The sequence below is a fragment of the Haemaphysalis longicornis genome, unplaced genomic scaffold (genome assembly GCF_048455015.1).
Source record: "Haemaphysalis longicornis isolate Haplotype H1 unplaced genomic scaffold, Haemaphysalis longicornis Haplotype H1 scaffold_1, whole genome shotgun sequence".
NCBI classification, from domain to species: Eukaryota; Metazoa; Arthropoda; class Arachnida; order Ixodida; family Ixodidae; genus Haemaphysalis; species Haemaphysalis longicornis.
Window position 1 is genome coordinate 5120417 of NW_027526203.1, and position 25433 is coordinate 5145849.

Genomic DNA, 25433 nt, shown 5'->3' on the forward strand with positions numbered 1-25433 from the left:
ACATGCCCTGCCCACGTCCATTTCTTCTTCTTAATTTCCACCAGTATGTCCTTAACACGCGTTTGTTCCCTGACCCACTCCGCTCTCTTCCTGTCCTTTAATGTTACACCTATCATTTTCCGCTCCAATGCCCTCTGAGTCGTTCTCAATTTAAGTTGAACCCTCTTGAAGCCTCCAAGATTCTGCCCCGTAGGTGAGTACTGGTAGGATACAGCTGTCATACAATTTCTTTTTCAGGGACAATGGTAGGCTGCTATTCATTATCTGAGAATGTCTGCCGTATGCACCCCACCCCATTCTGATCCTTCTAATTATCTCTGCCTCATGGTTAGGATCCGGGGTCACAACTTGGCCTAAGTAGATATATTCTTTTACCACTTCCACTACTTCGCCCCCTATCCCAAACTGTTGTGCTGTCCCGAGGTTATTGATCATTACTTTAGTTTTCTGCATATTAATTTTCAGGCCGACGGTTCTACTCTGTTCATGTAGTGCAGAAAGCATGCTTTGCAATTCGCCCCTCGAGTTACTTAGCAAGGCAACGTCATCAGCAAATCTGAGGTTACTGAGGTATTCTCCATTAACCCTTACTCCCACCTGTTCCCAATCCAACGTTCTGAATACTTCTTGTAAACATGCTGTGAATAACATTGGAGAGATTGTGTCTCCTTGTCTGACGCCCTTCCTTATAGGTATTTTACTGCTCTCCTTATGGAGGATGATGGTAGCTGTGGACCCATTGTAGATATTATTTTTACATAATGCTCATTTACCCCCTGGTTCCGTCATGCCTGAATAACTGCTAGGGTTTCGACCGAGTCGAATGCTTTCTCATAATCTATGAAGGCTATATATAGGGGTTCAGAATACTCAGCGCACTTCTCAATCACCTGATATATCGTGTGAATATGGTCTATTGTTGAATAACCTTTACGGAACCCTGCTTGTTCTTTAGGTTGACTGAAATCTAAGGTTGCAGAAATTCTGTTAGCGATTACCTTGGTAAGTACCTTGTAGACGGCTGACAGTAACCTGATCGGCCTGTAATTTTTCAGGTCCTTCATGTCACCTTTCATATGGATTAGGATGATGTTCGCGTTCTTCCAAGATTCCGGTACGCTTGCGGTAATTAGGCATTGCGTATACAGGTTTGCCAGTTTTTCAAGTACAATTTCTCCTCCATCCTTCAAGAGGTCTGCTGTTGTCTGATCCTCACCAGGTACTTTGCCCCCGTTCATTTCTTTCAAAGCCTTCCTTACTTCTTCGGTCGTTACTGGTGGAATGTCTATCTCCTCTGAACTACTTTCTCGTTCGGCATTATCCTGGATGTCCTGGCTACTGTGCAGATCCCTATAGAACTCCTCGGCCACTGTGACTATGTTATCCCTATTTGTGATGACATTGCCTTGCTTATCTTTAAGTGCATACATCTGATTTTTCTCCACGCCAAGACGCCTCTTCACTGCTTTCAGGCTACCTCCGTTCTTTACAGCGTATTCGATCCTCTCCATATTGTACTTCCGTATGTCAGCTGTCTTACACTTATTGATTAACTTGGAAAGCTCCGTTAGTTCTATTCTGTCAGCTGGGGTGGAGGTTGTCATGGTTTGCCGTTTCCTAATTAGATCTTTCGTCTCCTGGGAAAGTTTACCAGTATCCTGTCTAGCCATCGTGCCCCCGACTTCTACTGCACTCTCCGTGATAATGCGTGTAAGGTTGTCGCTGGCTTCCTGTGTCGTAAGCTCGGCTTCCTCGGTAAGAGCTGAGTATCGGTTCTGCAGCGCGATCCTGAATTCTTCTACTTTACGCCTTACTGTTAGCTCATTAATCGGCTTCTTTCGTACTAGCTTGTTACGGTCCCTCCTCAAATCTAGCTTAATTCGAGATCTTACCATACGATGGTCGCTACACCTTACCCTTCCGAGCACTTCCACATCCTTCACAACGCCAGGGTTATCGCATAATATGAAGTTTATTTCATTTTTATGGTCCCCATTCGGGCTCCTCCACCTCCACTTCCGGCTCTACCATTTACAGAAGGTATTAATTATGCGTAGGTTATTCCGTTCTGCAAGCTCAACTAGTAGGTCTATTTCTACACCCCAGACCATAGTTCCCAACTGCCTTGTCTCCAGCCTGATGCTTGCCTACTTTAGCATTGAAATCTCCCATAACTACGGTATACTGTGTTTTTACTTTAGCCATTGCCAGAGTCCTTCAATGCTTCTCTGGTCATGAAACTCCCGGCCAAGTTTCGTACGGGGACGAAGGCTACCGCGAGTGGCGCTCCCGCAGATTGGAGGGCATCGGGCGGCCGCCGCTGCTCTGTAGCCAGACCGGCAGGCAGGAACGCAGTAGCAGCATGCCCGTTCGCACCAAATTTTTTTGCCACTCACAAAATGATAAGTCCATTTGAGCGGCCCACGACACATAAAGCGAAAGCGCACTGCTGATAAGGCGGCGAGCGTCTGTTTTGTCTTACTCCGTGGTCTGTTCCCTGCGAAACGCGCTCTGACCACGCCCCCGGCTGCCCTCCGATTGACACAAGCGCCGCGGCGCGGCAGCGAACGAAGCTCTCCCATAGCGTGACGGCGAAGTTTCATGACCAGAAAGGCATTGAAGAACTCTGCCATTGCTGATTCCACATCTTCATAGAAGCGTTCCACTACCTGGTTGTCGTGGCTGGATGTGGGGGGGGGCATAGCCCTGTACCACCTTGAGCTTGTACCTCTTATTGAGCCTAATTACAAGACCTGCTGCCCTTTCGTTAATGCTATAGTCCTCTATGTTGCCAGCTATGCTTTTATTGGCTAGAAATCCTACGCCCAGTTCTCTTCTGTCCTCTAGACCACGGTAACATAGAACGTGTCCATTTTTCAGCACCGTAAACGCTTCACCTGTTCTCCTAACCTCACTAAGCCCTATGACATCCCATTTGATGCCCTTTAATTTCTCAAACAACACCTCTAGACTTGCTTCACTAGATAAGGTTGTCGTGTTAAACGTTGCCAGGTTCAGATTCCAATGGCAGCCTGTCCGGGTCCAGGGATTCTTAGCACCCCCTGCTGCGTCACAGGTCTGATCGCCGCCGTGGTCAGTTGTTTCGCAGCCGCTGGAGACTGAGGGCCGTGGAATAATTGGCGTATTCATGGGAGGTTGTGGCCATTACTACACCAGGGTGGCCAATCCTGCTCTTGTGAGGGAGTGCATTACCGGCAATGGTCGCCGGGGTCAGGACGCACCCCAAGCCCCAACTGCAATTCCAGAATTGCGAGTTTTTTTCTTGCGGGGGGGGGGGGGGATTGTCTGGCACCGGGATTCGAACCACGGTCTTTCTATACGCGAGGCGGAAAATCAAAAGTTCCCCGGGGCACATATCGTAACAAAACACGCACGCAGCTTATTTCCTTCCCGCAGCGGAGACTGAGCTGGGTCCTGGGAGTCTGTGCGACTGTGCGAACGCGAATGCGCTTGTGCCTTCTGAGTTGGCTTTTAAATACACGTCAGAGGATTAATGCACTCGTGAAGTTTCGGGATTAGAATTCCTTCGCTGAGGGGCAGGTGGCCTACTAAGAGAGAGAAAAATAAAAAGTTGCCCGGGGGCACATACCGTAACATTGTTCTCTAAACACGCAGCGTATTTTCTGCACGCGGCGGAGACTGCATGAGCTGGGTCCTTGGCAACTGTGCAAACGCGTTTTTAATAGACAGTGTTAAAGAGGTGCCCCCTGCCTCTTACTTTTTGCGCCAGCTGACAGCAGAAGAGGGCAGTCAGAAGTCTGCCCCTTCAGGGATAGCGCGGCTACATTAAAGGCACCAACTTTTTCTCAGTGTTAGGAAGATAGAAAATGCCACAACTTATTTGATGCTTAAAAAGTGATGGTTGGTCACACACCATGCACCGAAGATCTCTCACAGATCTTCGAATACTATACCTTACGTAGGCTCATACTGTCAGGCTCAATTCTTGTAACCAATAATGAGGAAAATGACCATTGTTATAAGCTGTCTATTTTACCATATACATATAGCAAAGTTGGTGGTGCCACAACTGTTCATTGTTATATCCAATATATTATTACTGGTATTGTTATAAGTGGGTGGGACCGTATAACTTGTGCAAGCAGATCTCCCCTTGTCAATTATACTTAGGCTGAAATTTTAGTGATCTACCTACTGGGCTGTGGCTCACATTTTCTTGCCCTGAGTCAAGCTGTGTGCGCAGCTATAATTGCAATGCAGTGCACAATTGCAGTTTTCATGTCGACCTGCCTTTTATTGCTTTTCTTTCCAGCTTGTGCTTCAAGAAGAGGAGGAGACGCCGGGGCTGAGAAAAGAAATGGCTGGTGCTCCACAAGGTGAGTTCACGTTGGTCTTCACTGTCGATTAGCGCTTTGTTTGCACAACAGTGCTTGTCAATTGGTGTCAGTGCCTCGTGTTTATTGTGGTGTTTTAGGTTTTTCTTTGTTCTTCCCCACGCAGATGTGAAGCACCAGAGTTTTTACATAATTTCTTTTAACATACTCTGTGAATACTACCCCCTCGAGATCGGCCTAATCGAGTACACCAATGCATGGAGCTCTATGCGAAGCCTCCACACCCTTATTGAGCAAGGTATGAGCTTGCCTTTCTTTCTACAGCTTTCTTGTAACTTGTACAGGCTTACATGTGGCCTACTTGTATAATTGTTTTCAGACCCCCGTGTCTCTAGGCTGTGATAGCTTGGCCAAGGGCCATGGGAAGTTGAACTATCATTCTTTTTTGTTTGCAGGTAGCGAGTCAATTTCAGAAATTACATGTGTTATGTGTAAGGTTTCTATGGGTACGCTGGTCTCTGCCAGTGTGCGGTTACTGATTATAGCTTGTTTTTTCATGTTCGTCTGTGTGGCTGAGATCTCTCAATGAAGTCGCAAAACCATCATGAGATACTGACATCACTAGTGTTAGTCCTGTCGTTGCCATGATTCACAGAACATGTTGATTTGTTTTCCCAAGATATGTGTACGAGTTCAGCCGACATAAACTGTTGCCATCCTCATGTAAAGCTTACACATCTTACCATTCCGGAAATCTGCAACGATGCGAGAATATTTTTTTGTTTTGTACTTATATAGGCATTTACTCTCTAGGGTCTATAATTTGTGTCCTTCAGGTGGAAGTTTCGAACTGTGTAATTCAAGACTGCTACTTTGTTAAAAGGATGACTTGCAGCGTGATTTTTGCACATGCGAGCTACCACTTATTTAGCAGATCCCCATATGAAATGCTCAGGAGAAATTTTTAGAAAGTCCTGGAATTTCGAAATTGAATTTGTTCGCATACCCTGGTCACGACACAATTTCATCATACAGTCTAATCCCGCTACAACGAAGTTTGCTTCAACGAAATTTCCACTTCAATGAAATATTTCCAATTCCCCGTCAGCTAGCCATAGAAGTCAATGCAAAAAAGTCCTCGCCACAACGAACCATTTGTCTGGCTTGCTTTCGCTTCAACGAAATTTTCGATGATTTGGGCTGGGTTTGAACAATTATTTTACAATAAAACAAGCATAGCGCCAGCTATCTGTAACTTTGTATACATTCAGGACGCTTAGTTTCACCGAAAGCATGAGCGGTGCGGTGCGCCCACACTGCCACCAAAAACAAAAACAAGCTCATAGGTGGACGCCATTGTTTGATGGTGATAACGATGTGGCAGTCCTTCTTTACATGAGGCGCAAGCCAAGTTCGCCAAGCGGGAGCTATAGCCAATCCGTATCCAGTTGAAATTGCGCGAATGTGCTCTGCTGCTGGCGCGGCGCCGTCATGTATGTGTTCTGAGCAGCTGTCTTGCAGTTTTCCTTCTAAAGTTCTTCAAAGTTAAAAGCAGAAATAATGTTTTCGTGTTTAGTCATGAACCCACGTGATCCTATCTCAGTTGTGAGCGCGCGGCCGCTTTAAATGCAAGCGCGTGCGGCTTGCTTGCCAAGGTCAGTTGTTACCGCGCCTAGTCAGAGGATAAGATAACGGTGCCGTTCCCTCCACAAGTGAGAGGGGGGCTTCCAACTACCTAGCAGCTATCTGCAAGTAATCAGCTCAGCGGACACGCCTTGTTGTGCAGCAATACGCTTTGCGCCTGGATTTATTCATTTCTTCACCTCTCCCCTCCTCCTCAAATATCGCGCTCTTTGCGTGCTGGTAAAAAAAAAAACAGATAACCATTGGTATGTTTGTTATCTGAATAAACACGTCGTTACTGCGCGTCACTCCTTTTTCTTAAAGGGGCCCTAAATAGGCTTCCGAAGGTCGCCATTTCAATCGCGCAATCGCTAGAGTACCCCTTCACGACAACGTGTACCAAATATTACACCTCTGCGTAAAGCAGGGGCCGCACAAACACGAAAAAAAGATTTCACTTCCTCCCCTGGCTCACCAACCATACCTTGCCGCCACACTTGCGCGCTCTGACGCAGTTCTTTCCGGCTCTGACGCGCCTCCATGACGCACGAGACACTGCCCAGTGCGGCGCCGCGAACGCGAACCACAGTGACAGCGCTCACCGTGCAACCGGAATCTGGTGGGCGGAGCATGCGCGTCGAGTGCTAAAAAAAAAAAAAAAAATGTGCGCAGGGCTTGGCGCAGCCAATGACTGCACGTACATCAAGGAGGGTGATGGATTGCCCTGTTTCTCTCGGTGGTCTTGCGCCGGGTCGATGACGTCGCGGCTTCCACAGTGCTTCGGAGGAGCTACTAGAGGAGGAGAGCCCCAGGCCTTATGGGTGGCCCCTTTTAATGAGCGATAACTCGGCTAATACTTAACGCATTTAAACAATTTTTGCGGCATGACGTTCCTTGGATAGTACTCCAGTGACTGCGCACGCAAAATCGTAACATTTGGCAGCCTATTTAGGGCCCCTTTAACATTGTGTTATGCTGCCAATGATGCGAAAATATCCGGGGCTATTTTTCTTGCCCTTCCGTGCTGTGTTGGGGCAGATTTCGCCTCAACGAATTTTCGCTTCAACAAAATTTTTTGCACGTCCCGTCAATTTCGTTGTAGCTGGATTCGACTGTATTCTTGTTAGCTGGAGGGTGACCTGGCTGGCCCGATGAGAGTGCTCGAGAGAACTTGATTGTAGCGACTCTGGTGCGAGTCTCGTTATCACTGGTAATCTTCAGCTACCGTGTCTGTTTGCGAGCGTACAGATCTTGGTGGTCCAGGGGTCCCTGGATGTTCATGACACTTTGACGGTATAGGTCGGTGTACCTGGGTGGAAGGTTCCAGCTACCCTGGATATGTGGGGTTTCAGGAGGCAGGAGGGATTGTGAATAGTAGTGCAGGGAACGTTGAGCCCTTGGGCATTTCCACTGGGAAGATTATTTGGGTAGCTACGATGAACTTGGGTTGTACCGCTGGGGTGGCAATGGTAGTAGGGTTACAGGGGACTGTGTGTATAAGGTGGTTGCCTGATGTCTCATGTGATTGAGCGTGTATAAGCGTGTTTGTTATTTCTTGTTGCGAAGCTTTCTTTCTAATTGTAGGCTGTAGGCTGTAAACTCCTAGTCACAGGATGGGATTGCTTTATACTTGTTTAGTGCAAGCACATGGGCCCTTTTATACTTTTATTTCTTCGTGACCGACGACCTAATCTAGAATAACACAAACAGGTTATATAAAAGTGCACCATGGCTATTACTGGGAATCATATCATGGAATATCAAACGCAGCTTCCCTATTGCTTTTGACTGCTGTTTTACTTGAATGGCGTTCGGTGTGCAGTATATAGCTTCGGCTGTGGCCTGTGTTTTGGTTGTCATGAGATCCGGCGCGTCGAGATGCGTTTCACCCACCCTGATGATGGTTCACGCCACCATTGTAGAGTTCCCTTTAAAATAGCAGTGAGTGTAGCAAGCTTCAGAATGATCGTACAATGCCCGTGCAGCCACCATGACAATGACTTTTGTAACTGACGATGAACCAGAAACTTGGTTATCAAGGAAGAACCATATGTTACACCAAACAGTTTCGAGGCCCAAGCATTTCAAGGTGCTTTGAATTGGTTTGAAATGCAGGCTAGTTTTAATTCTTTCTATACGCACAACGTCATTTAGCCCTAAATGGTTGGTTACTTTGCAGTAGAGGTTGGTTTAGGGAGCACCTTTTAGGTACTAGATATATTGCATAAGTTACCAAGCACAACTGACAAATCTCTGGATGTGATTATAGGGAAACACTGAGGCAGAAGGGAGGGGCGGGTAATTTTTTATTTCTGGACCTTAAATTTCACTTGCTTTGTTTAATTAGCAAAGCAAGTGGGCAGTTCATTTTTTATGAAGTATGCAGTTACTTGATTTCGTCATTTTTCCGGGCTTTCGCATGCAAGATCTTGGGTTATCTAGAGGCCACCCGAAAAACATTTGCGATAAGCCATTGAAAATATATTGATGTATTGAAGAGGGGCATTAGCTTGGGATTCTCAAAAGTTGAAGACGTTCTGTTGTATGCTACCGGTGACAGTGACCCCTTTTGATGCATGTGCAGATCTGATAAATAGCGAAATAGTGTCTGAAGTTGATTTATAATGCCAAGGCTTATATGGGTATTGAGCAAAAATACTGGTGATGGTGTGTGTAGTGGCTCCTAAATAGCCATTGGCTGGGATGTGTTCCTATAGTGTGTGCTTAGAAATAAAACTAAAGGAAACATGCCCAGTATCTGTAACTTGCTGCATAGTGCAAGATGAAAAAATAAAACGGAAAAGTATATGGTGAAAACAGCGCATAAAAGATGAAGACAAAGATGGGGTAAACGCAAACATGGCGCTATCTCTCTCTTTGTTTTTATGCGCTGTTTTAACCATGAACATTCACCAACTTGCCCAGTTCGCCGCACTCGTAAAGAAAAGAGGCGCGCGGTTATGTGCAGAGCAATAGGAAAGAAGAGTGTAACCGCACCAGTTGAACCGGTTTGGTTTCAGCATGTGGCACACTGACCTTCACATTTGTGCCTCCTCTCACCCAATGGGGCAGCAGTCATCAAAGCCATGCTGCTCTGCATTGTTCAGAGTTCCCTGTAGCATTCAATAGGACAATATTGTTTTCGCATTCACAGTTAACTTGAAGGAGGTGCTTGGGCGTGCTCGAATGTTTTTTTTTTTTTCGGGGGGGAGGGGGGGGGAATTCCGGGGTGGCATGCGTGGATGCTTCATTTCTAAGCACAGTTTGTACTGCGGTATTATGGGCCATGCTCATTTACCTAAAAGGTCATGACATTACGCCCACGACGAGTGATCCCAAATTTATAACCTGTCCATCACGTTTGTCTGGTCTTTATTCGCCTTTTTTTTTTTCCGTGAACTCATGTTTTTCATTGGTTAGCAGTTTTTTTCGTGAACAAACTTCTGCCAACCTGTAGTGCCGGCACTGGTGCAGCACATACACCGGTGTCGGATTTAACCATGTACAAGAATGTCCTGCCTGTCGAGAAAACCGCAGGCTGCTTATATTTGCGCCGTCTCAATAAGATGATGAGAATGTATTTCCAATCCTTCGCATCGCCACTCAAATGGCAGTAGTTGTAGCAGTTTTTATCACTGGCTGTGGAAAATCCTTCAGCAAGCTGTAATTGGTATGCTTTCATACATTTCAGGCCTTAATGGGCGTGGACAGATTTAGTCATCTTGCTCTCTTGAGTGTAGAAAAGTGAAGTTAAAAAATGAACTTTGTTCACGTTATGGCAGTTCACTAAATCAAAAATAAGTCTGTATAGTTTTCACTAAGTGCAGTATTTATTTGCTGACCCTTTTTGTGTTTGTGCTGTAAATACCCAAAGAATTTCACTGAAGCGTTCCAAACAAAAAAGTTGCAGATGACACCTACGTTTGGACACCTGTCCACGGCGTGGACAGATTTAGTCATCTTGCTCTCTTGAGTGTAGAAAAGTGAAGTTAAAAAATGAACTTTGTTCACATTATGGCAGTTCACTAAATCAAAAATAAGTCGGTATAGTTTTCACTAAGTGCAGTATTTATTTGCTGACCCTTTTTGTGTTTGTGTTGTAAATACCCAAAGAATTTCACTGAAGCGTTCCAAACAAAAAAGTTGCAGATGACACCTACGTTTGGGCCTAAGATGTACGATGTGATAACGTCACTTTGACTTCCAGGGAGCGTTTTGAAATGCAAAGGCTGTATTTACGATCTATGCTTCACGAGCACTGAAGGTCAGCGAAGAGAGAAAGACTAGCATCAAGGGTGTTTAAAGGAGCCGTGAAGGGAAAGCACAAGTTTGGTTCATTCAAAAGATTCATTCAAAAGATACAATAGCTTGTCCCAATTTTGTTTTCCGAGCCACACCCTTGCGGCCAGGAGAGCAGTTTCTCCGGTTTCTTCAAATTTGTTTTAAAGATGCAGTTTGAGGACCTATTCATCATCAACAGCCAATTTAGTCCACGGCAGAATGAAGGCCTCTCCAATTGACTTTTACCCGCTCCTGTGCTGCACTGCCAGAGTTTGTTTTTCGCCTTAGAATGTTCTTATTTCGTGCCTGTATAGCATTAACCCTTTGAGGGTCGAATTTTTTCGCCAAATGCGACTCCCCAGGGTCGATTTTTGTTATTGCTGATTTAAATTCTTCGGATGAATCTATTTCGAGAGAAAGTTATCGTAATTTATTTAGGGTGACCATAAAGTGACAAAAAAATCGTTTGTATTGTTACATGTATGTGGTTTATTCATAAATAACACAAGAAAAATTCTAAATAACAACGAGAGAGTAACAAGCCGGCACCTTTTGAGTGAATCGAAATCAGATACACATCAGTTTCACGGGCGCAAAAGGCAGGAAGCACCCGGAGGACGATGCAGGGGTGAGACAGCTGCGCATATTGCGCCTTTTTATACAAGTCCATTTTCCTGTGCCAAGCTGCTCCAAAAACATAAAAATTGCGAAAATTGCGCCAAACTGCTCCAGAAGAGCCTGAAAGGCACGGATTTTGATGCTCATGTCAGTTCCGGCGGGGGTGAAAGCCTCCCGCATCCCGGTTACCGCTTTTATTGTCGGTCAATCGCAAACACAGAAATGGCGCAAATAGAAAGACTGAAATGAAGCAAACGATAGCTTTTAAAACGCGATTGGCTTTCCGTCCGGGTTCGCTAAAACGGCTTTCCTGATTGGGCATCGCTGTTGCTACGAACATGGCCTTCGCCTGATCCGGCTGCTACTGCCTACTTCACGCGCTCAGTGCGCATCGCCGATATTTTCCCTGGTTTATTTTACGCTATCAGCTGGGTTCCAGTCTATTCATTCTATCTGCTGTGGCTCTGAACAGCGACGTTAACGCAGTGATATGGTTTGAGATTGGTGCGAGATTAAGAGAAGTTGCGCGGCTCGAAAAAAACTTCATTAAAATGTGGGGCCTACAACTTCGGCGTGGTTTGTCCTTGCAAGCGCGGAACGCGGTGCGTGCGTCTATAATCGGGTTCGTGAAGTGAACTTTTTGGCTCGTTGTGGTGTCATAAAATACCGAGGTGTTGCTGTGCTTCGAAGCGCGATCGCGAGCCTCAGGGATGGAACGGTCGACACGAAAGTTGCGGGCTGCGCTGCGACGCCGCGACCTGTTCAGGCAGCGCCCAATAGCTGCAGGACTGCATGGTTGCCACAGCACGCGACTAATAACACTTGATGTGTGCAAAGTGAAATTTAATGCCAAAATCTAGGTGGCTAAATAGTAACGCTACTCAAATAAACATGGGGTGAACGTGCGCCCCACGGACTGAAACGGCTAGGCTGGTTGGGCTATGCGACCGTTAGCTTGAAGTTGCTGAACTGTTGCCACGACTACACTCGTTCGTACAACGCAGCCTGGGATTACAAAAATAATATTTTTAGCACTGAAACGATAAAAAAACACGCCGTAATTGCAGAGTCCTTAAATTTGATAATGTTAACGGCAGTTTTGTTGTAAGTGTTGCGTACAGCCGCAACACAATATCACTAGTTAGGAAAAAGGTAGTGCAGTTAGAACTTTGTGATACTCTTAAAAAATTATTTCACGTAAAGCTGTTTCAGTGGTCTGTGTATTCAAAACTGATTGGAATGTGTACTTGACCCTTCAAATTGCGGAAATTATTATTTTTTAAGCTCACAAGACGATGTATTAAATGTCCCTAACTGCTCCAAATTAAGATTCTTCTGCTCCAAAATCGAAAGTTTGTTGCTCCGAAAGCTGCTCCCAAATCTCTTTGGGCTGTCTCACTCCTCACGATGCCAAAACCAGCCGCTGCGCGCACGCAGGCGCACACGGCCGGATGTGGGAGCGGTAGACGGCGCACCGCCCATAAAATACAAAAAAAAAGAAGAAAAAAGCCTCATCAGTTTCGCAGGCGACCTTTGTCTGTGGCAGGCGCAAGAAGCGATATGCGCCCGGGTGCCTGGTGGGCGATAGCTGGCGCGCCACTGAAGTAAACCATCAAAAAATAAAAAGAAGAGCCATTGGTGCAAGAAAAAAATTTGACGTATTTCCGAAGTGTGGCAGCACATGCCAAGCAAGAAAAGTTGGCAAAAAAGGCGCGCTTTTTAAAGATACAAGCAATGCCGTACATGTACTTCATTGACCTTTTTGAAAGTGTTTGCTGATGCCGTACATGTACCGCCGTGACCCTCAAAGGGTTAAAGGCCTTCTTTTTCTTCTAAGCATGTCTCTGGGTGTCCATTCTGTTACTCTGGTGGCCCACCGGTTGTCAGTTTGTCGCACGGTAAAAATTGCGACGTGGCGGGCTGCCTTATATGCTGTCCTGGTGATGGTGTTCATTTGATTTTCAGCGCGGGTAAGTTAGTGGTACGGTAGGCTCAGTGAAATCTGGCTCGTCATCAGTGGCTGCATGAGCCTTATCGTTTATTCTCTTATTCTTGCTGTTCTCTTGGTTAGGCTTTTTTTTTTTTTCTCTCATTTTGGCTATTGTGAGTTCGGCTCTGCTGCTTGACTCTAGGGCCACGGCGAGCATTCTTCGTGACTGCTCTCTAAGAAAATCTCTGTACATTTGACTTCGCTGCATGGCACCTTCCGTCGTTTAGAAAACACAGCTTGCGGCAGAAACAGAAGCACGGGAGTATCGGAAAGTAGGTCAAAAATTTGAGACGCCAGGTTTTGTTAGTTTGTTTCAACTCGTAATGTGTGCGCTGGTTTGAGATGCGCATCAATTTTGTGCCCCCTGTTTTAGTTTGGTGACCCAATGCTGGTTCCGGCGTCAGTTCTTTTGGTAAACACGCCGCGGTGGCTCAGTGGGTAAGGCGTTGCGCTACTGGGCTTAGTGATATGGGTTTGATTCCTGGCTGCTGCGGCAGTTTTCCTGATGGAAACAAAACAAAACCATCAGTGTGTCGGGATTTCAGCCCACATTAAAGATCTCTAGGTTGTCGAAATTAATCCGGAACACTCCACTACTACGTGCCTCGTAGCCTAGGTGTTGCTTCGGAACCCGCCGCGGTGGCTCAGTGGCTAAGGCGTTGCGCTGCTGAGCACAGGGTCGCGGGTTCGATTCCCAGCCGCGGCGGCCGCTTTTCTGATGGAGGCGAAAAGCAAAAACGCCCGTGTGTACGAGATTTCGGCGCACGATAAAGATCCCCAGGTGGACAAAATTAATCCGGAGCCCTCCACCACGGCACGCCTCATCGCCTGCGTTGCGTCGGCGCGTTAAACCCTACAATCAGTCAATCAATTAGGTGTTGCTTCGGCACTTGAATTACTGAAATAAATTTTTATCTTCTGGTGGAGAGGTGCTTTGGTGTGATGGTGTCGGTTGTGGGCATGGCTGGCGACAGTGTCTGCCGAGCATGCTACCACCGAAAGGGCAAAGAATGAACCTCACCACACAGGCGCACGGTGCCTGCTGAAAATGCGTGTCCTTTCGTTTCTACTGTAGTATCAGTTTCCACACTTCAGTTGCCGTTGTGCTATATTCCAGATTTAGACGAACATTTGCATCTTGCAAGTCCGGAAGGAACAGAATAGCTCGTACGAGAATGCATTGAGCCCAGTGCTGCTTCAGAAATGCTAAAGACAGTCATGTAAACTTAAGCCAGGTAGGGCTCACCACTAGACGAGAAATGCACTGCTGTTTCGAAAAACACGGGGAGGGGTGGGAGAGGGGGACTCCTAACTATTGTTGTGTACAAATACGGAGCGAAATCAAGGAACATTTAGTAGACACACACAGCAGCTGCGTGTTCACTTTCCTTTTGTTGAGTTCAGCAAACAGCTGATCACTTGACGGGCGCATTTTTTTATGGAATACCAAGTAGGCAGTTTCCAAGCGAATAAAGGTGTTGGAGAAGTGTGGTATCTGATAGGGCCCTGTGATCCAACTTTGTGCTCAATTCTACAGGCTCTCTATATTATATTATGTTTTGAAGCGTGTAGTCGTGGACGCGGATTACTCTGTAAGCCCGTCTCCGCACTGCTCCTGCTGCATAACTGGGTCGTCTTGTCGCGAGATGAGTGCTTGCAACGAGACGACCCAGCATTCAATATTTTGTCGTGTGCTGATTCCGGAATAAAATTTTGCGTTATCCATCGTACTTCTTTTGTAGAATGTTCGTGAAATGTACGCCATATTGGCTTGCCCAGTGTAGTGATCAATATCTGAGGTGCAGTACGGGCAAGCGTGACTGGTGTGCGGTCACGTATGAGCACTCCATTAAATTATGTAAGCACACAGAATTAACTTATACCGTAGTGCATAGCCGTGGCATGACCATGTGAAAAACGTGATTACGGAGGCACTGTTAGTAAATTTCATGGCAGTGGAATTGCATCAGCGCCTAGCATATGCTGGTTTCGCAATGCCGTCTGGTGACTCTCACCTGGCGCTTATACAGACTGAATGTACACACTAAGATCTAATACACCACATTTGCGAACAGAGTGACTGCTCCACATAAATATGCATTTCCAACGCATACAAACTGTAAATGTGTCGTGAACATGCCGCAAAAGCAGCGGTGACAGCGGGAAGCTGGCCGGAGCCCGCCGCGACTCCTTTCGAAACTGGCCACTAGGTGGGTTTCAGTGGCACCCCTACAGACAGTGTTCGAGGTGTAAAGCCCACTGTATGGTGAACAAACATGCCCAAAAACCAACTAGATGACATGGTTTCTGGTGCATAAAACATAATAGTCAATAGTAAATGTCATCCTCATTGGGGGCGTAAAATAACATTTGCCCAGGTACACCATTGCAGAGCATGCATATGTTGCATCCAGTGAGTGGCTAAACATGCCACCTTTATAGGCTTAATATGCCAGCTTAACATGTTAAATGTGGTATCTTAATATTTTTGCATTGTTCATTTCCCAGAGTGGCTGAATTTTAATTGAGTGTTTTATCTGCCTTTCAGATCGTCGATGGAATGGCCCCTGCCCATGGCAATTGTCGAGAAAAAATTTTTCGTTTGATAGATTTAATTTTTACGGGAAAAGAAATAAAACCATTATGATAAGAAGTTGTGCCTTGATTTAATTGTTGAGATGGTGGGGCTAGTTCGTGAAATGATTGCATGTTTTTATGGGCTATGCATAGCTTGGCTTTTGCAACATAGGCCTGTTCATGGTCATTTTCTGAAAGGCTGAGGTTAAGCTAAATGGCACTTCACAGCCCCAAACATTCACGAACGCAGGTAATCTTCCCACTTGTACCACTAAAAAAACTGGTAAAGATGCTGCAAAAATCTTATCACTTGGCTGTAGATGGCATAATTTCACCCTTTCCTAAACCATTATTTTTATTTCAATTACACACTTTGTAAAAGAGTTCATCCGTCCACTATACGTAGGCATTATTCCTTAAAGGGACACTGAAGTGAATTTGCAAGCTCTCGTTTTTGTTTCACTGCGTAGACGCTCAAATTAACACTGTTCATAGTTTATCTGGTTGACAGGTCGGTAATTATTTTATGAAGCTCAAAAGAAGAAAAACTACCTTGCGCGGTCTGCGGCGGCCGTACCAACTAAACGCTGTGACGTCGGGAGGAGGTGCACTGTGATTGGACGATGTCCGAGATTAGCATTCATCCCGCCGCAGTGGCTCAGTGGCTAAGGCGTTCTGCTGCTGAGCATGAGGTCGCGGGTTCGATTCCCGGCCGCGGTGGCCGCTTTTCTGATGGAGGCGAAAAGCAAAAACGCCCGTGTGTACGAGATTTCGGCGCACGATAAAGATCCCCAGGTGGTCAAAATTAATCCGTAGCCCTCCACTTCGGTGCGCCTCATCACCTGCGTCGCGTCGGCGCGTTAAACCCTACAATCAATCAAATCAATCGAGATTAGCATTCAAACAAGTTTCTGTTTTGGTTCTGTAAAACATGCTCAACATCTGACGGCATCGTTGGATGGGCATTCTCGATATCTCAGTAATCGTCGTACTGCGCTTTCCCATGTTGTCGGCTATAAAATGCCTAAGATTAGCCTCCCAGGACGTCTTGGGATCGTGGCAATCACTAGCCGAGGCCTTTCGCAGTGGATGAACACCCTCCGTGTCCCCACAGACACTCAAATGCCGTGCGCTTTTCCCCCATATTTGGAGCTTGCCTCACTCATGCCTGTATGGTAAAAAGCGTGTTCGCACCAGGCCAAGGGTCTGTTGATTCTGGCCTGTGCCCACTGCCTGCAAGCTGTCGGTGCTTATGGCAACAGCATGCCAACGAGAACTCGCTGGTGCGTCGGTGCCAGCCTGCACGCGTTCTGTGAACTAGTTCGTGGAGCAGTGAACGTTATGGCCCAAAAATGGTGAACTCGGTATAGAAAACATTGGCTGAAAATGAAATAATCAACTTACAAAAAAAAGTATGTACCCTCGGGGAATCGAACTTGCAACCTGTAAATTAACATACTTAGCGCTCCCGACCATTCGGCCATGGGTCAAGGCTGGCAGCATTCGAAATATGATATATAATAGGTAACCACTCCACTTATATTTAGTTTTAGCATTTTAAGCAGCTTATGTGGCTATTTGTTGTATAGCGCTCGTGCAGTAAGCGTCCCCCAAATTTCCACAATATCTCACGTCTAGCAATTGCATTTCTTAGACAGAAAAGCGTTCGCTGATGTGTGGTCATGCTGCTGACTGCTGTGCTTGTTCACCCAGCGCAAAAAAGTGCTTCCTGCTCCCTAGTTTTACGCTGTACGGTAAAAGTTTCAGTTGATATAATTTCCTTCGTACCTATGTTGGCTTCGCTCACTTCTCCCGCCTTCAAACGAGCTTAGATTTTCATACTAGCGTACCAGCCAGCGAAGCGTCGCATGTGCGCTTGTGCAGCGCTTGTATGGAGTGACCTGGACTTGGAGCTTGATACAGTATACAAGCTAACAATATAAAGAAACGCCCATCCTTCCATTCAGACTTGTCATGGCTAAGTTTCATCTGAGCGAACAAATTGCGACGAGCCGTCGGCGGCTGGCGGACTAAACGCTGTACCATAAACGCTGGGCCGACTGACTGTTGGAAGGTCAACGAGCCGTGCAATTGCGCAGTCAAGCCATCTCCTCTTGACGTCACACGAAAACGCCACAGAAAAGGGGCGAGGGTGCAGAAAGGAGGACAGCATTTTCGAATTGATTTTTCTACTAAATAAATTCGCGTAAACGCACTCAGAGTGGTCGAAACATGCCCTGTGGAGTCCGGACTACAATTTGCGCTAGTAATCCCGCAATGTTTACAAATCACTTCAGTGTCCTTTCAAAGGATGCAGTTTCTGCCGTTGCAAAGTGTAGTCTGAAAATTACGTGTATACTGTTGCATGGTGGTGAATGCTAGTGTTCCCTGCACACTATGCAGTCTTACTGTGGTGAGCCGCCACACCTTTGTAACTAGCAACAGATTGACTGACCTTTGCCAGCCGCATAGTTCAAGGAAACCCAATCCAGCCCAAGTGTGCCCACGTGTGGAATGCACAAAGGCTTGGTGCTGTCAATACCATAGATCTCCACTGCGCTCTGACCTACAGTGGAATCTCGTTCAACCGTACCCTACCCGCATGAGCCGCAGTTTTTTATATGTAGTTAAGGCGAGAATCCCTGGCTCTGTCTGTTTCCCGTTAACCTAATGCAATTTGGATAAACCGTAGTGCCGGCGAGTACGTACTATCTTTGCATCCCCGTCAGGTACGTTTAACGAGGTTTCACTGTATATGATCTGTGGTGACATGTCCCATGCTGTGGCACGTGGGCCGCTTCTCGCCTCTGTGTGACTGCCTGGACCCAGCACGCACTTGTGCCTTTGGGGACAGTGATCTACTTTCGAACCCGGATATACCGAATTGTCTATATCGAACAGTCTGAAGATCCTCTTGGAAATCCCATGCAAAAGTATAGCACTGTTGTACGCGTGTATCAAACTCCTGATCACGGGCATATTCAACACTTCAAATGCCACGCCGCAAGTGCCTCGCAAGTGCGCTTCACCCGATGGCGTGAATGCAATGATGATGATGATTTCTCGCGGGCGTTGCCGCGCTCGGTAAGGAGGCAGCGGCGTCTTGTCGCTTCGATGACCTTTAACACCTCGCCGTGCTCACGCGTTAGAATGTGGGGGGAAGGGGGGGGGGGGCAGCTGCAAGGCAGCGAAAACGCGGAGAGTAATTGGGCGCGAAAGGCAATAAAGGAGGAGAGAAAACTGACCAGAAGCGCTCGGTTTCTGGCATTTTTACAGTACAGCTGTATACCACCTCTACCCCCCAACGGTTCATCACTGTGGGCAAAAACGAACTCCGTGGGCAAAAAAAAATTTGCTCCAATCCACGCTGTGAAGGTGGTTGGAAAGCAAAGCTTTAGAGGACACCCGCAACAATTACCCATGCGACGTCACTTAAATTCACGCACGTGGCTATATAAAGAGTGAAACCAGAGATTCTGCCAGCCGTTACCGGGAATTCGCGGGGGCGGCGTCCCGACGCAGCAGCGTTGGCCATGGTTGGGCTAGGTGGGCGCCGCCGCTGCAGCCCGGTCGTGCGTCTGCAGAAAGAAAACGGAGAGGAGCGTCTTTTTAAGGGTGAGACAGCGGAACCTAGCCATCCTGATGTGATAGCTCGGGGCTACACTACCGCGCGACACAAGCGCGGACACCGAAACAATTCGGCATGTAAGCTTAGTGATTTCCATTTATACCGGTTTAAGCTAGTTAGTTTAGTAAGTTTGAGATATGCGAGAAAGCTGAGAGAACTTTTATAATGGCTGTTTATCAGAATCAGTTGCTCCTTTCGCCTTTTGTAATACATCTCTTGAAACAACCGAAATGGTATTCACCAATTTAGAAAACGGAGTCCCATTCGGGGCAAGCAGTGCGCAGAAGGTAGCGTTTCTCTAGCGGTCGGACGCCTGTCTGTATGTGGTATCTGCATGTTGTTTTCCCGCCCTGCAAACCAATCCTTAACGTATCTTTGCCATACGACCATTTAATTACGTCGGGTCCGGATTACCCAGGAGGTGCTGTCGAACAAGTTAAGCCAAGCTAAGGAAGCGCGCGATGGACGCGAGGCTGCACCAAAACAGGCCCAAAACAACCATCGCTAAAGCAGATGACAAAGCCGTACCGGCGACGCGCCCGCCGGCAAGCAGGCACCTCCGTGCGGGGAACGCTGGGTAAATTCCATGCGCCATCTGTAGCGGAAGGGGACCAGCGTCTGGCTTCCGATACGGTGATGGAGTCGATTAGCGAGGCAGTGAGCGCCTCCGATCCTCCTCTTACTCTTCTCCTACTGTCGCCCCCTGCCTGACCATCTTTATTTCTTAACATAATCCCGCCGCCGCCAAGTTGGTTGGGAGCAAGCCGGTAGCTGCACGGGAAGTGGCGAAGTCCGGGTACCAATGCGAAGTCCGGGTACCAATTCCACAGTACCAATGCTTGTAGGCTGGCTGGGGGATTCAATGGAGCAATTGGCTGGATGTCTCGGTGCCGTCGATCTCGGTACAGTCGGGATCAATATGAAGGTTATCGCGCGGGAGCACCGACCGACCGCGACGACAGCGCCTCAGCGCGACACTTTTAGCATCAGCCACATGGAGGAAAGAAAAGCTTAGGAGAGGCCCTGACGTCACACCCAGCGCAGCCGGAAACGCCATTTCTGTAAGTCGAATGGCGGACCATTGGCCCTCCATGCCATTGGCGGACTCTCTTTGCCTCTCTCTCTCGGTGCACCTTCTCCGCCTCCTCCGTCCTGTATCGCCTCTCTTGTCGTCTGCATCTGCCAGCGCGGAGCCGGTGGAAATCAGCTGATAGGCAGGTAGAAGGCCGTTTTGCAGCGCGTGACCGTGAACCTAAACGCGCGGTTACACTGTTACACGTCTTCAGTGTGGCCGCAGCAGGTTTGTGAAGCGGCTCGCACTAACAATGCCGCAGTGCTCGGTGCCAGGCTGCAAGTCGCGATCGGTACCCAAGGAATTGGGCGTCACTTTCCACCGGTTAGTGCATCATTCCGCTGACAAGTATTGCTGTACATTGGTGTGCATTCATCCTTTGTTTGCAATTGCCGCCGTTCCCAAGCGATGGGTAACGCCGCAAACAGTGGGCGAACGCCGTGCGGCTACCGGACTGGAAAGTGCCCAAGTTTGCGTTGCAGTTTCACTGGCAATCCCAGAGATGACTAGTCAATTAAACGGCCGTTCTATATATATAGGTAAGCAGTACTTCATGCACATTTCACGCTAAAAAAATGTGGAATGTTTTTACCGTTGTTCGCGTGCCTTCGATAGAATTTTTTGCGAAAGAGGAGGAGGAGGAGGAGGCAAAACGTTTTATTGAGTAAAAAAAAATGACAGGGTGGGTGGCGTCAATAAACTTTTTTTCGCCAAGTTTCAACTTGTCTCAGTGTCAATAAATTCAAGGTGATATCAGTTGAAAACGGTCATACACTAACCTCGCAGTATGAAGCGTTGAAAAGCGAAATCCAGAGCGAGACCACAAAAAGATCCAGATTCCAGATCCAGCACTCTTCCAGTCAACAGACGGACACCTACTAAGGTAATAGGACGGTGGAATTATATCAACTGGGAATCTACCTTGTAACAGTTGCAAAGGCGCTGCCGCGCATTGCCGGCCTAGCAAACTATATATTGCAGCGGCGATAACCAAAAAATTGAGTTGCGAATCGTTCGGTTGCAAGTCGCCTACGTACTGCACACCGTGTATCACTTCCCGAAAATCTACCTGACGGGTGTCCGCGCGTACGACGGGACGGCGCGTTCACGATATCTGCACTTCAATAGGCGCGTCGTGATCGCGACCGGAGCAAAAGCTTGACGCGGTACAAGGTGCACTTGCAAGTAGAAATTAAATGACATATTCCCATCGACGCAGCTGTCGCAACTCGCAGCATCCTTTTGGAGTTCCGCAAGACCACAGCGCAGCAAAGCGAAGCAGCAATCTTCGCAATCGGACGACAAGGCAGGCGCTGCCTTTCCTCCATGACTGGCGAACGGCGGGCGGGCTGTTGCTAGGACGCCGTTGCTAACGCGACTTCCAATGGCCGCCGAAAACACGTGACTTCCTCCACACTTTTGCCAATGCGCGGGTGCGCGGGGATAGCTGGGGGCCTCTCCTAAGCTTTTTTTTCCCTCCATGATCAGCCACAACGAGACACGGCCGGGCTGGAGGAGCGGCGGGCGCGCATATCATTTCGCTCGCCGCTCCTCCAGTCCGGCCGTAAACGAGATTATGCTAGGTTTGCTTCTCCCATGGCTGTTCCAGGCAGTGCGCGCACTGCCTTCAAAAACGATAAAGGCCACGTCGTTTCTTTTTTTCTGTATCCTTTTCTCTTGTCATCGACATACTTCACACTGATACGCAACAATTCTCAGGGTAACTATGCCGGTATGCCGGCGCATTGTTGTGTAAAAAAATTGTAAGTTGCTTCCGCAATGCCGCAATCCCGAGGAATCTTCGGTGTTGTCAGGTTGCCGAGGAACGAAACGCGGATACGTCATCCGAAAAGAAATGAAGAAAAAGAATGCGGCAGTCGGCCTTTGCAGAAGGGGGTGAGCGAATTTTATGCAACTGCCAAGGGGTGAGGGAAGGCAGCATAATCTCATCTTTGCGAATGAATAAAAGTGTCACAGAACGGCGCTCTGGTCTTGCTTGCTCGGTGCTCTCGCGATAACCTTCAAATTGAGCCTGACTGTACATGTCTATAGCCAGCGTCACGGGCAACGAGCGCTTGCTGGGTTGCTGGATCAAAGTGGCTTAGGGGCTAAAAGTGAAGATTGTGAATGTTCATATGGTCACCCGGGAAGAGAAACCATGCTCCAGGTTTTCGACCAGAAGGCAGCCGCCGGGATCGAATGAGAACAGATGATTCGGATGGTCAACTTTGCAGAGATCATGCGGCGAGCGTAATGGCATTGTCGTTGCGTCCATGTCTGATACTGCTTCTATGGAGCAATCGGTTTGTTCCAGCAGCACATCCGTTGTCTCTGCGAACCAGGAAACTTCCCTCTCTTCGGACCTACAAACACTGTAGAAATGTGCATCCAGCGTCCACTTGTGCTTGCTGAAGATGGGGTGGCCCCAAGGAGGTTGCAAGAACTTCTGGAGTGGAGGCGGCTCTCGAGAACTGACGCCGACGGGCGCCATCTTGCCTTGGGCAAAAAACTCACTCCGTCGCAGCAGCCGCACTGCATCGGTCGCGTTCTGCCGGCTCCCTGCTGAAAGTCTTGCGGTGTTACACGCTCGCATTAGTGCATTTATGGCTTAGTTTGTCGTGAATATTCTTCGGACGCTACAAAGCTGTAGAAATCAGCAATGCTGTGCTCGTGCGTCGCATTCGGCTGCGCTAATCGCGGGAAGAAGACGCCGGGGATAACCTTGGGCTTAGTTCGTTTTGTGTCTAACGAGTACTACAGCGTTATAAGTGTACACTTTCCCACTATTTGTGCAGTATGGTGCCGAACCACCTACCTGTTTACGCACTTGTTCACGCCGATATGCAAATGGTTTCACTCGTAGTTGCGGTGGTCAGTAGTCGCACGACTGCGCGAGATCACGTGTTTGTTTAATACTATTAAACAAACCTGTGACATACTATTAAACAATGGCAGTAGTGCGGAAGCAGAAATTGCAGCACACATGATGTGTCCCGCAATTTGTGCTTGCGCACTATTTATATGCAGAGTGTTTGCTCAGATATATACAGGGTGGTCAAAATTAAGTAAGCAGGTGTTCTTTTTTTTTTTTTTTCAAATAAGGCGCGTAGATTTACGGGAAGACCACCTCTGCAGTGAAGTTGTGCGCCCTGGGGGACTTAGAATTAAGTGCTAACTATTGATCTCGGTGGCTTAATTAACTAACATTGTTTAATTAATTTTTTAGTGGCTGCAGTAAGCAGGCACGTTTGTATTGCAAAGTTAGACGCAATTGTGTTTCTGCGCAGTTTCATTCGGCAGAATTCTTCTACCGCATCCCAACCAGGGGAGTGAAACTTCCTATACCTTGCATGGGACGCGATATTCGATCGAAGCGCCGGACAAGCCCCTGGTGTTTGGGGGCGATACTAAAAACATGGCGGCGTGTTGTAGACATGCACTGGGAAACGCCATCTTGATGAGGACTGAAAAGCCGAGCGGGTAGGGGGTAAATTAGCGCCAAATTCAATTTGGACGCACATGGAAGGTAAATTGAGCGAGTGGAAGATATTCAGATGGCCAGCGCACGACCTTTTTCCTGTTGCGCAACCCGCCACATTATCGAAAGGGCAATTGTTTTGTTCTGATTGATGAAGTTTTACGCGTCCACTTCTTTTTGCACCACTTATTCTAAGTACGACGTTGTTTTGGTTTATTAGTACGCACAAAATAGACAAGAATAAAGAGTACAGGTATTTTCATTTTTATTGCTAAATGTACCATTCATACACTAAAAACACAACTTGGATATTTTACACTTCTAGTCGCAAACAAAAGTGTATGGCACATGGCCGCATGCTAATTAGGTATCTAGCCAGTGCATATCTGTCCAGTGTCTTGTCTGTCCAAGGTCCTCGTAGTCTCTGTTGGTGAAATGGGCAGGACACAGCCAGTAGCTGCTGTAGATCTGTCGAGGTGGTAAATGAGCCAGGTTCTGCCTCTCGCACACTGGAGCCAAGCGCGAGATCTGGAACATCAACAAGCACGTGTGTATATTTGGGTTAGAATGAAAACTAGCTTTACTGCTGCTTTCAACTAGCATCTGTATTCGGAATAAACGTTATCTGATATATTAGGAATCTTTCTTTCTTAAATTGATTTTGGCTACAAAGACGACTTGTGACCAATCGTAAAGGCAAATTTTAAATTAAAATCAGCCTTTATTATTAGAGACGCAGATACGTTTTTCTATTTGTGCGATGATACTGTTCGGTGGCAACGACCCACCTTTCCTCCTAATCCAAAATACACTTTTGCAGACAAAAGCAGCCATCCCACACCAGAATCGGTAAGCAATTATTCATGCATATATACTTTGGCGCCCTATGTATTCATCAGGTATTTCTCGGGCGCTGCAATAAACCGGTTATAAAAACCTTATTTCAAAACTTCTAATAAATTCCTAGCAAAGGTTATGCCTGCACTGTCTAATTATTTATCGGCTTATAGCTGTAACTGCGTTCTTGTGAATACATCGATCGTTCTTGTGCTAAAGCTGAAACATGGAAGCACGGAACTGAAGGTTAAATTATAAATTATAAGTGGCGGAATTATAGTTATGATTGTATTATAAACATATAAAGTAATTGCTTACTTTGTATAGTTATTGCTACAAATTTATTCTGCTATGTGCCGTTGATTCACGTGACGACAAAATGCAAACACACAGAACACACAATTGAAACGCAATAAAATAATTGATGTAGTCACTACTTAGTCAACATAGTGCTAACAACACGATATGAACCTGCGGACCCAGCCTTTGAGCCATAAGTGTATGGGAGATGCCTTCCTCCAGCTGTGGACATAAACAGGCTGATAATAATAACGACAACAATAATATTGGTAATAATTATAATAATCACAATAATATTGATAATAATAACAGCAACGCATGCTACGAAAACAAACTAAACGCAGGCAATCAAAATATAATAAAAATAGTGCAGATAAGCTCACACTGTTCCATTATTTATTGTATACAGGGTGTCCCAGCTATCATGCACCAAGATTTAAAAAAAGAGAAATTGCGTAACTCGAAGAAAACCTAGTACATAATGTTTGCAGTACTGTGAAGAAGCGGAGAGTAATTTTTTCGTTAATGAGGCTCAATTAATTAATTGTACTTAATTATCTAACTCGAGAAATAGTGTCCTAATCACTAAAGTGTCAATGAGGCACTTGTAGGTAACCACGAGGGGCATCTAACTGCGCTATTTTCAGCGACGAACTAATTGCGTACTCATTTATTCTGACTGATAAAGGAAACCCGCGAAATATGAAAAATAC

General features: G+C 46.8%; 1 protein-coding gene across 1 annotated transcript in view; it reads left to right on the plus strand.

Moving 5' to 3' along the window:
* Window positions 1-15432, plus strand: part of LOC144163016 (uncharacterized) — a 41219-nt gene extending 25787 nt beyond the window's left edge. Inside the window, exons 4-7 of the mRNA XM_077693795.1 lie at window positions 4295-4358; window positions 4483-4614; window positions 6455-6558; window positions 15377-15432. Of these exons, the coding sequence (XP_077549921.1) occupies window positions 4295-4358; window positions 4483-4614; window positions 6455-6483 (225 nt within the window). The 3' untranslated portion in view covers window positions 6484-6558; window positions 15377-15432. The remainder of the gene's footprint in view (window positions 1-4294; window positions 4359-4482; window positions 4615-6454; window positions 6559-15376) is intronic.
* Window positions 15433-25433: the final 10001 nt, after the last annotated feature.